The 13181-nt window shown below is 35.9% G+C and overlaps 1 protein-coding gene across 3 annotated transcripts in view; it reads right to left on the bottom strand.

Annotated features, from left to right (window-relative positions):
• Window positions 1-1693: 1693 nt before the first annotated feature.
• Window positions 1694-13181, bottom strand: part of LOC136037140 (G-protein coupled receptor 52-like) — a 34977-nt gene continuing 23489 nt past the window's right edge. For all 3 annotated transcript variants that reach the window (XM_065719639.1, XM_065719637.1, XM_065719638.1), the window contains exons 2-3: window positions 12794-13045; window positions 1694-3160 (exon numbers count right to left, since the gene is read on the bottom strand). In XM_065719639.1, coding sequence (XP_065575711.1) covers window positions 2310-3160; window positions 12794-12953 — 1011 coding nt within the window. In that variant the 5' untranslated portion in view covers window positions 12954-13045 and the 3' untranslated portion in view covers window positions 1694-2309. The remainder of the gene's footprint in view (window positions 3161-12793; window positions 13046-13181) is intronic.

Here is a 13181-nt window from a genome sequence, read left to right as displayed (position 1 = left end):
TTTAGTTGTATTTTTTTTCCTATGGGCTTCTTCGGATTATCTGGACTGTATCATTAAAATAATATAGAAAACATTTTATTGTTATTACTAAGTTTAACTATGTATTCGTTTCATCTTATTTTCTCTTAATTTCTCTTTTCCGTCATTACTGTTTTTCTATTTGATGTAAAGGGTCCTAGAAATGAGCGCAAAATGCATGTATTTGTATTTTTCAAAGACTTTTGCAACAGTTTGATTTCTCCAGGTGTTGACAAAAAATTCTGCACAGTATTTTCTTATTTTGTGCTTATTTTCGTGCTATTAATTCTTCTTTAATAGCATACAAATATTACAAAAATGCTTTTAAAGCTATTGCCATGCCTTCAGACAATATGTTTGGTGGATATAGAGGATCAAATCTTCCCCGTAAGAATAATTCAAAGGACCTCCACCCCTCCAGACAAAAATTGATAATTTTGGGCCTACTAGTGTATTTTCTCCTTTTACATACCCTGAAAATATTTTTATGACCCTCTTCTTCAGGGATCAGACCTTATTATTAGTTACAACGTCATTTCCTTCTGATTACTTACAGGCTGCCCATGAAATATCCTGATTGTCAATAAGTCATCATAATTAAGTGCAGCTCTTACAATGATCCAAATAATAAATTGCTTTGGTGTCAAAACATTGGCCAACAGCTTAATAGGAGAAAGGGAAATTCCAATTTTATTACCGTATGTGTAAGAAAATATCAATAGGGGATTGACAGAACGTTTCTTGTAAGAGTTTGTATGATCATCCTTGGATGGGCTCTATACAATTCCGTCAATCGATTGACTTGTGTCTCAACCATACTTCCATTAACCCTCCAATCTTGATCAAACCCTGTATTAATTTAGTTTTTGATTCGGGTTGTGAAGCATCTGATGTGAAATGCATTTTTACACAGACTGGTACTTGCTTCCCTTGAGTGTGACCGTCCTTAAGCGCAAAAGAAAGGTTAACAGGGAATATCTTTGGTGTAAGCACCGGTATAATATGAGAAACCGCTACACTCATTATCATTTACTTGAAATTCTACGTTTTACTGAACCTGATGACCACATATACTTCATTAGAATCGACGAAGATATTTTTAATTTTTTACCTAGATTAAGTTCGGCACAAAACAGAGAAGAAGGACAGATACACGTGAGTCGATTTCTGCAATTCAGAAACTTTCAGTCACATTAAGCTACCTAGCCTCGGGCGCGTATTTGGAAGACCAGAAGATTCCTGTTTCCTTGCCTTTAACGCCAAACACAACCTGTCAAATGCCACACTGTTTTTATTTCGGTTAAAGTAGTCTTCACTTCCCCTCTTCCGTAATCCAGGGTGGTTCCAGTTCATTATGTTCCGAATAGTAATAAAGATTATTTTAAGCTATACAGTATGCAATATTTCTCAGTACGCTAAATTTCTAAGAATTGAAAGACGCAATTGATTTATCAACTATCTTATGACAGACGGATATATATTCCCATAAGCATTTAGGATCAATCTTTAAAATTTTCTTTTTTCTGTGTACTTGAATCTTTCTTAAAAATACACAATATTTTGACGTTGATCAGTAAAGATATCCCTGTTCTTGACATTAAATTCATCAAAAATATTACCTTTTTGAAACAGCAAAATACTGGCAATGTAATTGTCATGTTATTAAAAGGCTATAGGCCATTTTACATATTTATTATACAGCTCAAATTATAAAAGAAAACCTTCGATTTGTCCTGATGCCGATTGAAAAGCACATGAAGAACACGTTCGTATTTTAGCCAAGTAAGTCGCGGTATATTTTCCCGCTAATTTAAAACTCACATATTCTTCCTTTAATACAGATTTTCGACCATGTAAATGTCGAAAATTAACTTCGCGAATAGGTAGAAAAGTCATGCGTAACTTGATATTCTGGGTTATTCAATGCCCCGAAATATCAATTTTTTTAAGATGGTACCCCAGTTTTCATGGAATTATTATTTTTGGCTTTGTTTTGAATTTGAAAATGATTTTAATTAACGATTCTGTCTTAAGAGGCTTATTTAAATAAAATCATACTGTCATTTCGTGCTCCTTGTTATTTCAACCTTGTAAACAAGGAGTAAATCGTTAGCTGAAAGCAAAGTCAAACCTAAAATAGAAACCCTCTTCTCATTAGTTGAACCAATTACTAGCAAGAGGAGCGGTCTTCGAGACTATCTCTCCCTCAAAAGTCCACAGCTTTTCATGACGTACCTATATTTCTCATATAACTCACGTGTTTTTCCTTTATTTTGAATTCAATAGTGATTTTAAACTGGCACTGGTACAGTCTCAAAAAACGGTTCTTCGCCTTGTAAAAATTCACTTATTGCACTTCTTTGACAAAAAACACTCCTTAGGATCAAGGACATTCCATGTCGAAAAGTTGGCTGCATCATAAAGTATATTGGAAATTTCCAAAAGCTATTTGAAATGGCGAACCAAAACAGGATAAAATTTAACGGTGCACTGATCGATTCATTACTAACGTTTTCGTATAGCTTTGTAGAAATATAGGGAATCCAGGCTAGCCAAAACGCGATGATTACAATGAAGGACATAACATGGTTAGGGTTGGTTAAAGTCTCTCCAAGGGCACTTTCATAACCCTTTCCCTGCTTTGTTATTACAATCTTAAGCTTTCTCATTTTACCAAATACAAAAACATAGCAGAAAATAACGGTGCATATTGTAGGAAACAACACTAATATTCCGAACGTTATTGAATAGGCAGGCATATTATTCCACCCTAGATGGCAGAATTTAGCTTTCTTGTCAAAATAGGGTTCGCCAAAACCAAGAAGAGGTGGACAACATCCTAAAAAGGCTGTTATCCAGCTAAAAATAATCCAACACTGACATCTAGTGGATGTTTGAACTACCTCGTAACGGGATTGTTTCTTAATTGCTAAATATCTGTCAACACCGATCCACATATACGTATATACTGAAACAACCCATAATGATGTTGATATATATCCAATAATTGCACAGCTTGTACTGTCATACGGCCAAAAACCAAGATATGCAGTTGAAGCAGAGGCTGGCAGCACTAAGGCACCACAAATGAAGTCGGCTGTCGAAAGCGATGAAAAGTAGTAATTGATTATACTCTGACGACCTGAAAAATACATAAATATGTTTGAGTATATATTTGTTGTCAAGGCAAAGTGACATCACACTAAACACATTATACTACAATATAGCTGACCCCCTAGCCTCAGGGGCCAGGGCTGTAAGTTATGTAAGTGCCTTATTGTTAACATGCAAGTGTTTTATTGAAGTGGTCGTTGCATAAATCTTGAATTGAAATTGAAAATTTTAATGCCCTTGTTAGTAGTCAAAGGTCATCAAAGTACAACCCCCCTCCCTCCTCCCAACGTCCTTTTCCCCAAAGATACATTAGACAAAACCTTTTAGATAGCCATTTTCTTCGAAACATTTCAAATGTTAAATAACTACATCTCGGGGCTTACAACCCCCCCCCCCCCACCTACGGGCAAATGATTCGTATCTAGGCTCTATTGCATCTAGGCTACTTGTAAGGCTAAGAGCACTAAGACGAAAATCAAAAAAGCATATGAATATACAGGTTATCAAAAGAATATATCAAATGATGTCATAGCAACGACAAATTGTATTAAGTTAAAACTTCCAGGACTTGATAAGAATGATGTTCAAATGGCCAAAAGGCAATACATTAATGCAACTACAGCTACTCCTGCTAGTGCTATTACTTTTAATACTTTACTACTATTAATACTACAACTACAGTAACTGTAAGTAATGACGCTAAGGGTATTAAGGTGAAACCTTTAGGGAACGTCTAAGGGGAGTTTCAATCAAACAGTTCGTGGTAACGAAGTGTAGTAAGGCGCGACCCGGCTCAATATTAACCAAAACTCTAAAAAATTGAACTTTGATATCAATAGCTACATCAAAAGAATCGCATTTTAATGCTGATTTTAAATATATAAGTTTCATCAAGTTTAGTCTTACCCATCAAAAGTAACGAGCCTGAGAAAATTTACCTTATTTAAAAAAATAGGGGGAAACACCCCTAAAAGTCGTAGGATCTTAACGAAAATGACACCATCAGATTCAGCGTATCAGTGAACCCTACTGTAGAAGTTTCAAGCTCCTATCTACAAAAATGTGGAATTTTGTATTTTTTGCCAGAAGACAAATCACGGGTGCGTGTTTATTTGTTTTTTTTTTTTGTTTTTTTTTTCTTTTTCCCAGGGGACATCAAATCGACCAAGTGGTCCTAGAATGTCAAAAGAGGGCTCATTCTAACGGAAGTGAAAAGTTCTAGTGCCCTTTTTAAGTGACCAAAAAAATTGGAGGGCATCTAAGCCCCCCCCCCACGCTCATTTTTTTCCCGAAGCCAACGGATCAAAACTTTGAGATAGCCATTTTGTTCAGAATAGTCGAAAACCATAATAACTATGTCTGGGGATGACTTACTCCCCCACAATCCCTGGGGGAGGGGCTGCAAGTTCCAAACTTTGACCAGTGTTTACATATAGTAATGGTTATTGGGAAGTGTACAGACGTTTTCAGGGGGATTTTATTTTGTTTGGGGGTGGGGCTGAGGAGAGGGGGCTATGTTGGATGATCTTTCCTTGGAGGAATCTGTCATGGGGGAAGAAAAATTCAATGAAAAGGGCGCAGGATTTTCTAGCATTACTATAAGAAAACAATGAAAAATAAACATGAAAACTTTTTTCAAATGAAAGGAAGGAGTAGCATTGAAACTTAAAACGAACAGAGATTATTACGCATATGAGGGGTTCTATTACTACTTTAGCATAAAGAGCGAGGTATTTAGGAGGAGATAAATACCTCGCTCTTTATGCTAAAGTATTTTTAGTAATTTCAACTATTTAATCTACCGCCTTTATGATTCAGGGGTCATTCTTAAAGAATTGGGACAAAACTTCCGATTTAGTGTAAAGAGCGAGGTATTAACGAGGGTACAAACCCCCTCGTATACATAATAAAAATATAAGGTTATGAAAGTTTGTTACGTAAGTTAATTCTTAAGTTACGTATATTTTTTACTAATAATAACGTTCGTTAAAAATTAAAAGTTCTAGTTGCCTTTTTAAGTAGCCGAAAAATTGGAGGGCAACTAGGCCTCCTTCTCCACCCCTTATTTCTCAAAATCTTCTGATCAAAACTAAGAGAAAGCCATTTAGCCAAAAAAGAATTAATATACCAATTTCATTTTAATAATTTATGTGCGGAGAGCCAAAACCAAACATGCATTAATTCAAAAACGTTCAGAAATTAAATAAAAAAAACTAATTTTTTTTAGCTGAAAGTAAGGAGCAACATTAAAACTTAAAACGAACAGAAATTACTCCGTATATGAAATGGGTTGTCCCCTCCGCAATCCCTCGCTCTTTACGCTAAAGTTTGACTCTTTGCCACAATTCTACTTTTTAAAACAATTAAAACCTTTAGCGTAAAGAGCGAGGGATTGCGGAGGGGACAACCCATTTCATATACGGAGTAATTTCTGTTCGTTTTAAGTTTTAATGTCGCTCCTTACTTTCAGCTAAAAAAATTAGTTTTTTTTTTATCTAATTGAACTAAAAGACAATAGTATGTAGGTTTCCAAAAGGATATATAAGCATTATCATATGCAGTGCTGCTCTATAATAGGTACCAATTTTATTTAAACTTTTAAAAAAGCTAATCAAATTGGAAATTAAGAGTTCTAATTCCTCTTTCAAAAACAGATAAAAATTATGATGCATGGTCACATGTGCATACCCCGTCAGTATTTCAGTCAGAAGTTGTGTCAAAAGATTTTCTTTGTTTTGTTAAAAATGTAGGGTAGCAAGGTGTCCTCGTCAAGATCGCTTTGGACCCAGTAAACAAAGTAAAAATTAAGTAAACATAAGGTAGCCTCTAAGATCATAGGCAGAGCAATAGCGCTTCCTGAGTAAAAACGATGTGCTCACAATGATTTTTTTTTCTTTTTTTGTATATTTTTAAGCCAGGGCACTTCATATAGAAGGAGCCATCGTAAAAAATTTGAAAAGAGTTCATTCAAATGGAAAGAGAAAGGATTAGTGCTCTTTTTAATAGTAAAAAATGATTGGAGGGAAGTCAACCAGGTCCCTCTCACGCTTCTTGTTTCCCCAAACACAACCAATCAAAATTTTGAGATAGCCATTTTGTTCAACGTGGTTTAAAGGTCTAGAAATTATGATTTTAGGATCTCAAACTCCCCCCACAGCCCAAAGAGCAAGGGTTGTAAGATATGCCCTGGGACATATAAGGTTTTTATAGAAAGAATGGTGGTATAAACTGGGCTCACTGGATAGGTAATCTGAAGCTCTAGTGCCTTTTTAAGTGTAAAAGTAATCAGATGGCCGGTAACCCCCCAGCCATACGTCGTGTTTGTCCAAAATACATCTGATAGAAGTTCCGAGATAGCCATTTGTTAAAATAAAATAGTCCAAAGATCATAGGGTGCGCAATAACACTACTTGAGTAAAGAGTGATGTGGGTACAATGTATTATTTGTTATTGTTTTCTTAAGACCCGGGCACTTCGTAGAGAAGGAAATGTCACAGAAACTTTAAAATGGGCTAACTCGATTGGAAATTGAAAGTTTTATTGCCCTTTTTAATAGTCAAAAGTGATTGGAGGGCGACCACCCCCCCCCCCCCCCTCCGTGCTATCATTTTCTCTAACGCATCCAATCAAAATTTGAGCCATTTTGTTCAGCGTAGTTGAAAGGTCCAGAATTTATGTCTTCGGAAGGACAACCCCCCTCCCCTCACAACCATCAGGGCAAGTGTTGTAAACAACGCCCTGGGGACATATATGGTTTTTATTGAAAGGGTGGTTGTATAAACTCCAGAGGTGGTTCATTGGATTGGAATTCAGAATTTCTAATGCCCTTTCTTAAGCGTAAAAGAGATTAGAAGGAAGCTGACCCCCTCTCCTCCCCCACATCATACTTTTCCTTAATGCGTCCGATACAATTTTTGAGATTGTCATTGGTTAATAAAATAGTCCTTTGGGCCTGGCAAAACCCCCAGAGTCTGGGGGCAAGGGTTGTAAGTTATACTCCGGGGGGGGGGGGGTAAAAGGTTTTTTATGAAAGGGGCTGTCGTATGAAATTTAGAGGAGGCTCATTTGATTGGAAATGGATAGTTCGAGTTCCCTTTTAAGAGTCAAAAGTGATTGAGGCTCACGCGGCTTGGTGCTGCAGTGAATTGTTAGCATTAGCTGTAGAAGTAACAGATTCCTCATCAGTAGATAAAGAACGTCCCTCTTGACGGTATTTACATAGGTGCGTGTGACTTTTGGTTGAGTCTATACCTCCCCACTAATCGGCATATCCCGAGAAGACTTCCCTATAGGCTTACGATGGGATTAGACAACAAGTCCCAAAAACTCTTTCAGTTTTCATCTGGAGGCTCAATGAGGCTATGAGAATTAGGCCATTGGAACGTACTCCCTTAGGCATTTAGCCACCCATCACAAAAAACAACAAGGACTTACCACCCCTCCTTAATAATTCATCACTCTATTTTGAAGTAAATCGCTTAGAATAAAGGCCAGGAACATTTTTGTGCAACAAGAACAAAGGTGTCATCCTGTAGCACCCTTGTGCAAATTACACACATTTTCCATGGAAAAATCCTGCCAGACAATTTTTCCCCGTTTAAATTTCCACCGGACAATTCCCCCGTAACGTTCTCTCCACATGCAAAATTGTACATCCAAGGAGAAAGAAAGGCATATAAAAAGAACTCTGTCGATGAACATGGGGAAATTCTTCCCAGAAAATATCCGCCCCACTGAAAAATTTTCTCAAGAAAAGGTCAAAGACTTTTTTCAAATTCTGAAAGTTTGATTCCTCTAATGTTTTATAAGCCATAAGGGACTTTTCGCCCGCATCAGCCGCAGCTTTTCAATAAGACAAAGATGCAAGCTTCAAGTAATGGTCTATCCCCCTTCGTAACATACAAATTAATTTTCCAGATTGTTTGTCAAACATCAACAGATATTTAAGACCTAAAACGATTTCTGTGGCATTATTTGGGAAGAGAATTTCCCTGAAGTATTCTCAAACACTATTTGTACAAAATTAGATACACTTTGGGATTTCTTAGTCTACAGACGAAGAATTTCATCACGAAAACATACAAATAAACTCATTTGAAGAACAAAATTGACTACTCAGATGCACTCGCAACACAGAATTTCGCTGCTATTACTGCTACTATTGACAACTCCTGCAGCACCAAGTCACCTGATGCCAACACAGCGCACACTCCTCTTCGTTCCAATCTATTCACTGCTTTCCTCTTTACTCACTCCCAAGAAATTGTATTTTCCTTTAAATTCTTCCTTGCCACCCCATTCTGGGATCCCCCGCTTTTCGTTTGGCCCTTAATAAATCGCCGGACACGGAGTTCATTAGCGAAAAAAAAATCAAAAAATCGTCATAAAAAAAAGGATGTACAGCAAAATCTGCGGTTATAAGACGAATCAAAATCACACTGGAATATAGGAATCCGTTATTTTAGCACTGCTCAATTAGATGTAAGTAAAATTAAAACTGAGATTGTCGGTCACCTCCTGGGGGATTACACATCCTATAACATTAACGAATCGCAAACAAGAACCATGACTAAGGAAATCTACGGTTACAAGACACGCGACAACAATAATGATCATTGAAACAAGCAAAATAAATAGGAAGTACTCGTAAGCCAATTAAAATTACAATGGAATGAGGAAACGCGTAACTTTAGCGCTGCTCAAATAGTTAAACTCTTCTTTGTGGTACTTTTTGTTCTTTTTAAGTTTTACTTGAATGTTCAATTTAATTTAATTTTATCGTTTTAGGATTTATTTGTCCAGTACCTGTTATCTTTATGTTTGATCTAATGATTTTTATTAGTTTCAACTTGTTTTGGGTTTCATTCATTTTTTTATTATAATTTCCGGTCATTTTGAGTTTGAATTACTATAAAACTTTATTTCTACTGACCTTAAGTTTAAAAAGGCTTTTTACTTTTCTTTGAAAAACATCAAATTATTTTTAAATTAATTTCTTTTCGTTTTAGATTACCACAAGTTTTATCATTGTTTAATAAAATGTATATTTCTTCAGTAGTATAAATACTCAGTCTCAGAATTAAAATATCCCATTGTATTTTATTTGTTCTAATCAGTGTCTTTTGATTTATTTTGGCACCCTTCTCAATATCCCCTTGAAAGTTTCATTAACCCGTGCCTAAATGCCATTAATCTGTTATGCACATAGTGTTCTGTGATCCAGTTGGACTTAACCCTCAACATTCTTTGTGAGTTTCAACTTAACACCTTTAACTGTTCCTGAGATATTGCACAAACCGTTTTAACAAGCTATTTTTAACAACAAGATCTTTTGATTTACCCTGGTTTCACATTACCACTAAGTTGCCTACGCTAAGTGGTTTACGCCATGAAGCAAAAGTAAATTGGTTTCAAATCTAAATTTTGCCAGGTACTCATTTAGAACTGAGTCTACTATGGCTGAGTTTACAAAGACACACTATTAACGCCCGTTCCAAATCAAATAACCAGCGATACGGGGATCCAAACCTCTGTTCTCGGGTTTTCAGGTCCATTGCACAAACCACTCAGCAAGGACGACTCAAGCATGGCTAGACAAGCATGACTATGGTGAAATCACTGGTAGGACGCAGAGGAAAGGGGTGATGAAGATGACCATTTTCTCAGAATCGTGACAGTAGCACATTTAAGTTATCTGATAAAGAGAATCCCCCTTAAATAATTATGTACGTTACAGCCTGAGTTTCTATCATCAAAAGTAATTAGAACGCCTAATAGTAAGTGCTTCAGACTTTCACTTCCATAAGCTCCGTAACGTACGCTCTGTAAAAATACGATTTTTGTCCCTTGGACTGTACAATAAAGACCTTGCTTTAACAATGTCTATTATCCAATAGTCTAATTCATCCACGGCCAATTCAAGTCACTTTTCCTTTAAGTTGGTTACGTTACCAATGTTAAGTTAAAATTTTTTTTCAACTTTTTAATTGACTTATGTTGTTGAGTTTAAGTAGGATCACGCCATAGAGCTTATGAGGCTTACGAGCCTTCAGTGAGCAAGTGTGGACGACCTATTTAGCTAATGTGAAACTGGCACTAGTAAAACAGCCTCTTAAAGTTTTAACTAAATACCACTAACTGTTCCTGAGATACCTCAGGAATGTAAGTAGTAACGCTATAGACGCTACGGCAGCTGCGCCTATCTCTATGTCTAGCCGCTGCGCCCTAGCAACCAGATCCGGCTAATGCGGCCTAGCAATTAGCAGGTATTATTGATTATTGATCAATTGTGCATAAATGGTTGTTACGTAACAGTTTAGGAGATGTTATTGTTTACTTATACAAATTTATCGAGGATGACGTGTCAACCATACTTGTTTTGATAGAGCTTACGGAAGATTTGTTTTGGTCCACTAATCTCAGTATTGGAAAAGATTTCAGATCGCTAACATTTTGAACACTGATTTCTATTCTTAACATATCTTTAGTATTAGATATGGGTGCTCTTACTCTGTTGGAAGTTGAAGGTACTAGCACCAGTGAAATGATACCAAGAGTGCCCAATGTTGCAGTAAAAATTACCAGGGGTTGTCGGCTTGCCCTTGAATGAGATGAGATCTTTGCTAGATAATAGATATTATTGAGCAAATTCAAGTTGGAAGAACAGTTATGTTTTGCATCAAGAGAGAATATAATGCATATACATGGACTACAAGATGGATTAAATTCATTAATGAAATATATTGAAGACAATGATCAGAATCAGTACGTAAGAAGAGTGAGATTGTTACTATTCAATTTTTGAAAATAAAAATGCTTCGAAATCGGAAAATGTTTTTTTCTTCTTATTAGATATTTTACTAGGTTACTGCTCCTCTCTCTGGGGAACCAATAGGCAACGAGAGGATACTCGAGGTAGGATGAATCGTCACTCTTTAGCTTTGTTAGTCTAAAATCTGCAGTGAGAGTGTCAGGATTTAAAAAAAAGGATGGATTCGAGAAACAAAAAATCATGCGGAGTCTTGACAATATAATGCTTGACAATATAATGAAAAATGAATCTACACTCTTAGGACTATTATATGACACTTATGCGTCACGGGCAGAAGTATGTGCATCTCCAAATATTCTTCAGCTGAGAAAATGCTCCACCTGCATATGCTATGCGTAGCAAGACTTCTCTGTCACAGTTCCCACCTTGGGTAATTGTACTACCGAGGTACTTGAATTCTCCGACCTCTTCTATATCAGTGCCTTCGTATCGAATCCCAGCTGCAACGGTCGTCACACCTGCGTTTGACATACTTTTCGTTTTATTTATATTAATCTTCAGGCCCTTAGGGGCAGCTTTTGCTGCTAAGTGATTCAGATTACGTTTAATGTCCTCTTGGCAGTGAGCTATGAGAATAATATCGTCCGCGAAATCGCAGTCATGTATTTGTCGCTCAGGGCTTAGTTGTATGCCTCCTCTAAAGTGGCAAGCTCGAAAAACAAAATCAATAAGTATAACGAATAATATTGGAGATAGTAAACATCCTTGATGTACACCGGACTCAACAGGGAACCACTCTGACAGCCCATTTTCCATCTGGATAGCCCAAACCTGTGCAGCATACAGGGATTCAGAGATCCCATTTTTACAACCGGGATGCCTGTGGTGTCTTTTGATTTAGTTTAATATCCCAATCAACATTTCCAGAAAGTTTACATTTTCAATGAGTCAACCCCCCTCTCAACAGTCTCTGAAAATTTCAACTTAATATCTTGAATTGTTCCTATATATATATATATATATATATATATATATATATATATATATATATATATATATATATATATATATATATATATATATATATATATATATATATATATATATATATATATATATATATATATATATATATATATATATATATATATATATATATATAGAGGACTAAAAGAGTACATATTTGGTGCACTTTCGGCCAAGAGAATATGGAAAAACCGAAAAAAAAGTACTTAATACCTAAGCTTTTCCTTCGAATATAAATTGTCCAATAATGTATCTATGTTTGTTTTGGGACCCGTCGGAAATTCTGAAAAAGCTTATGGTGATATTAAGCTTATAAAGTATTAAATTGACGTTTTCACGTCAAAATAACTGTAGCCATGGACAATTTTACAGCAATAATTTTCAAAGCTCAGGAGCAAAGGTCCTGTTAAAGAGAAAGTTCATATCATTCCCTGCAAAACCTAGTCAAGTCGTTGAATTGGGATAATTCCATATCAGAGAGGTTGTCGTATAAAAATTTAGCTAAGACGAAGTGAAACAGCAGTAATTGGAGACTTTAGACTAGTGTTCATAATTCAGATAATAACACTAATAATGAAAATAATACTAACTTTATTGCTCTAAAAGTCCTTGGGCCAAGGCAACACCAGATGAAAAATTCAATTGTAATTGACATAAACAAAAATGACATAAATACTAAATAAATATGAACACCTCGTAAACAAAACCATTTCAGCAATTATAAAATTTGGTGTGATTGCATAAAAGTATGTAAACAAAAATGAACTGAATTGTTTCAAAATCAGAATTTAATGAAATTCCAAGCGGAATAACTAAGATTAGTCTTCCAAAGCAAAATAAAAGCGTAAGAATGCAAGAACTTACCCTTCGCAGAAAGGAACCAAACAAGATTCAGCATGTTTGTGACAATCACAGTTATTGATATAAGTCCAACAACTGTAACTCTTAAAACACTAAAGGGGTCCGCCGAATCTGATTTGTACAAACCATCTGGGCGATACATGACTGCTTCGAGTGGCTCCATTTATAACTCATCCGTGTATGCTCGTAGGTTGAAAGAGATCCAAAATTTTGGCAGCCCTTAAGCCAGAGTTATGTCATTACTTCATCTAAAACCTTCAAAAGAACAAAAAAGGACTAAAAAACACCTCAGAAGTATGAATGTATAGTTTAAATATGAACAATAATTTCAGTTAAGTAACTCAGCTAAACCCTTTTATTTTTGTCTCTCTCAGACTTCTAGGTATGCTTT

Source organism: Artemia franciscana, chromosome 16 (assembly GCF_032884065.1).
Source record: "Artemia franciscana chromosome 16, ASM3288406v1, whole genome shotgun sequence".
Taxonomy (NCBI): Eukaryota; Metazoa; Arthropoda; class Branchiopoda; order Anostraca; family Artemiidae; genus Artemia; species Artemia franciscana.
Note: the sequence above shows the minus strand (reverse complement) of the source record. Positions and strands in the feature narration are given on the sequence as shown.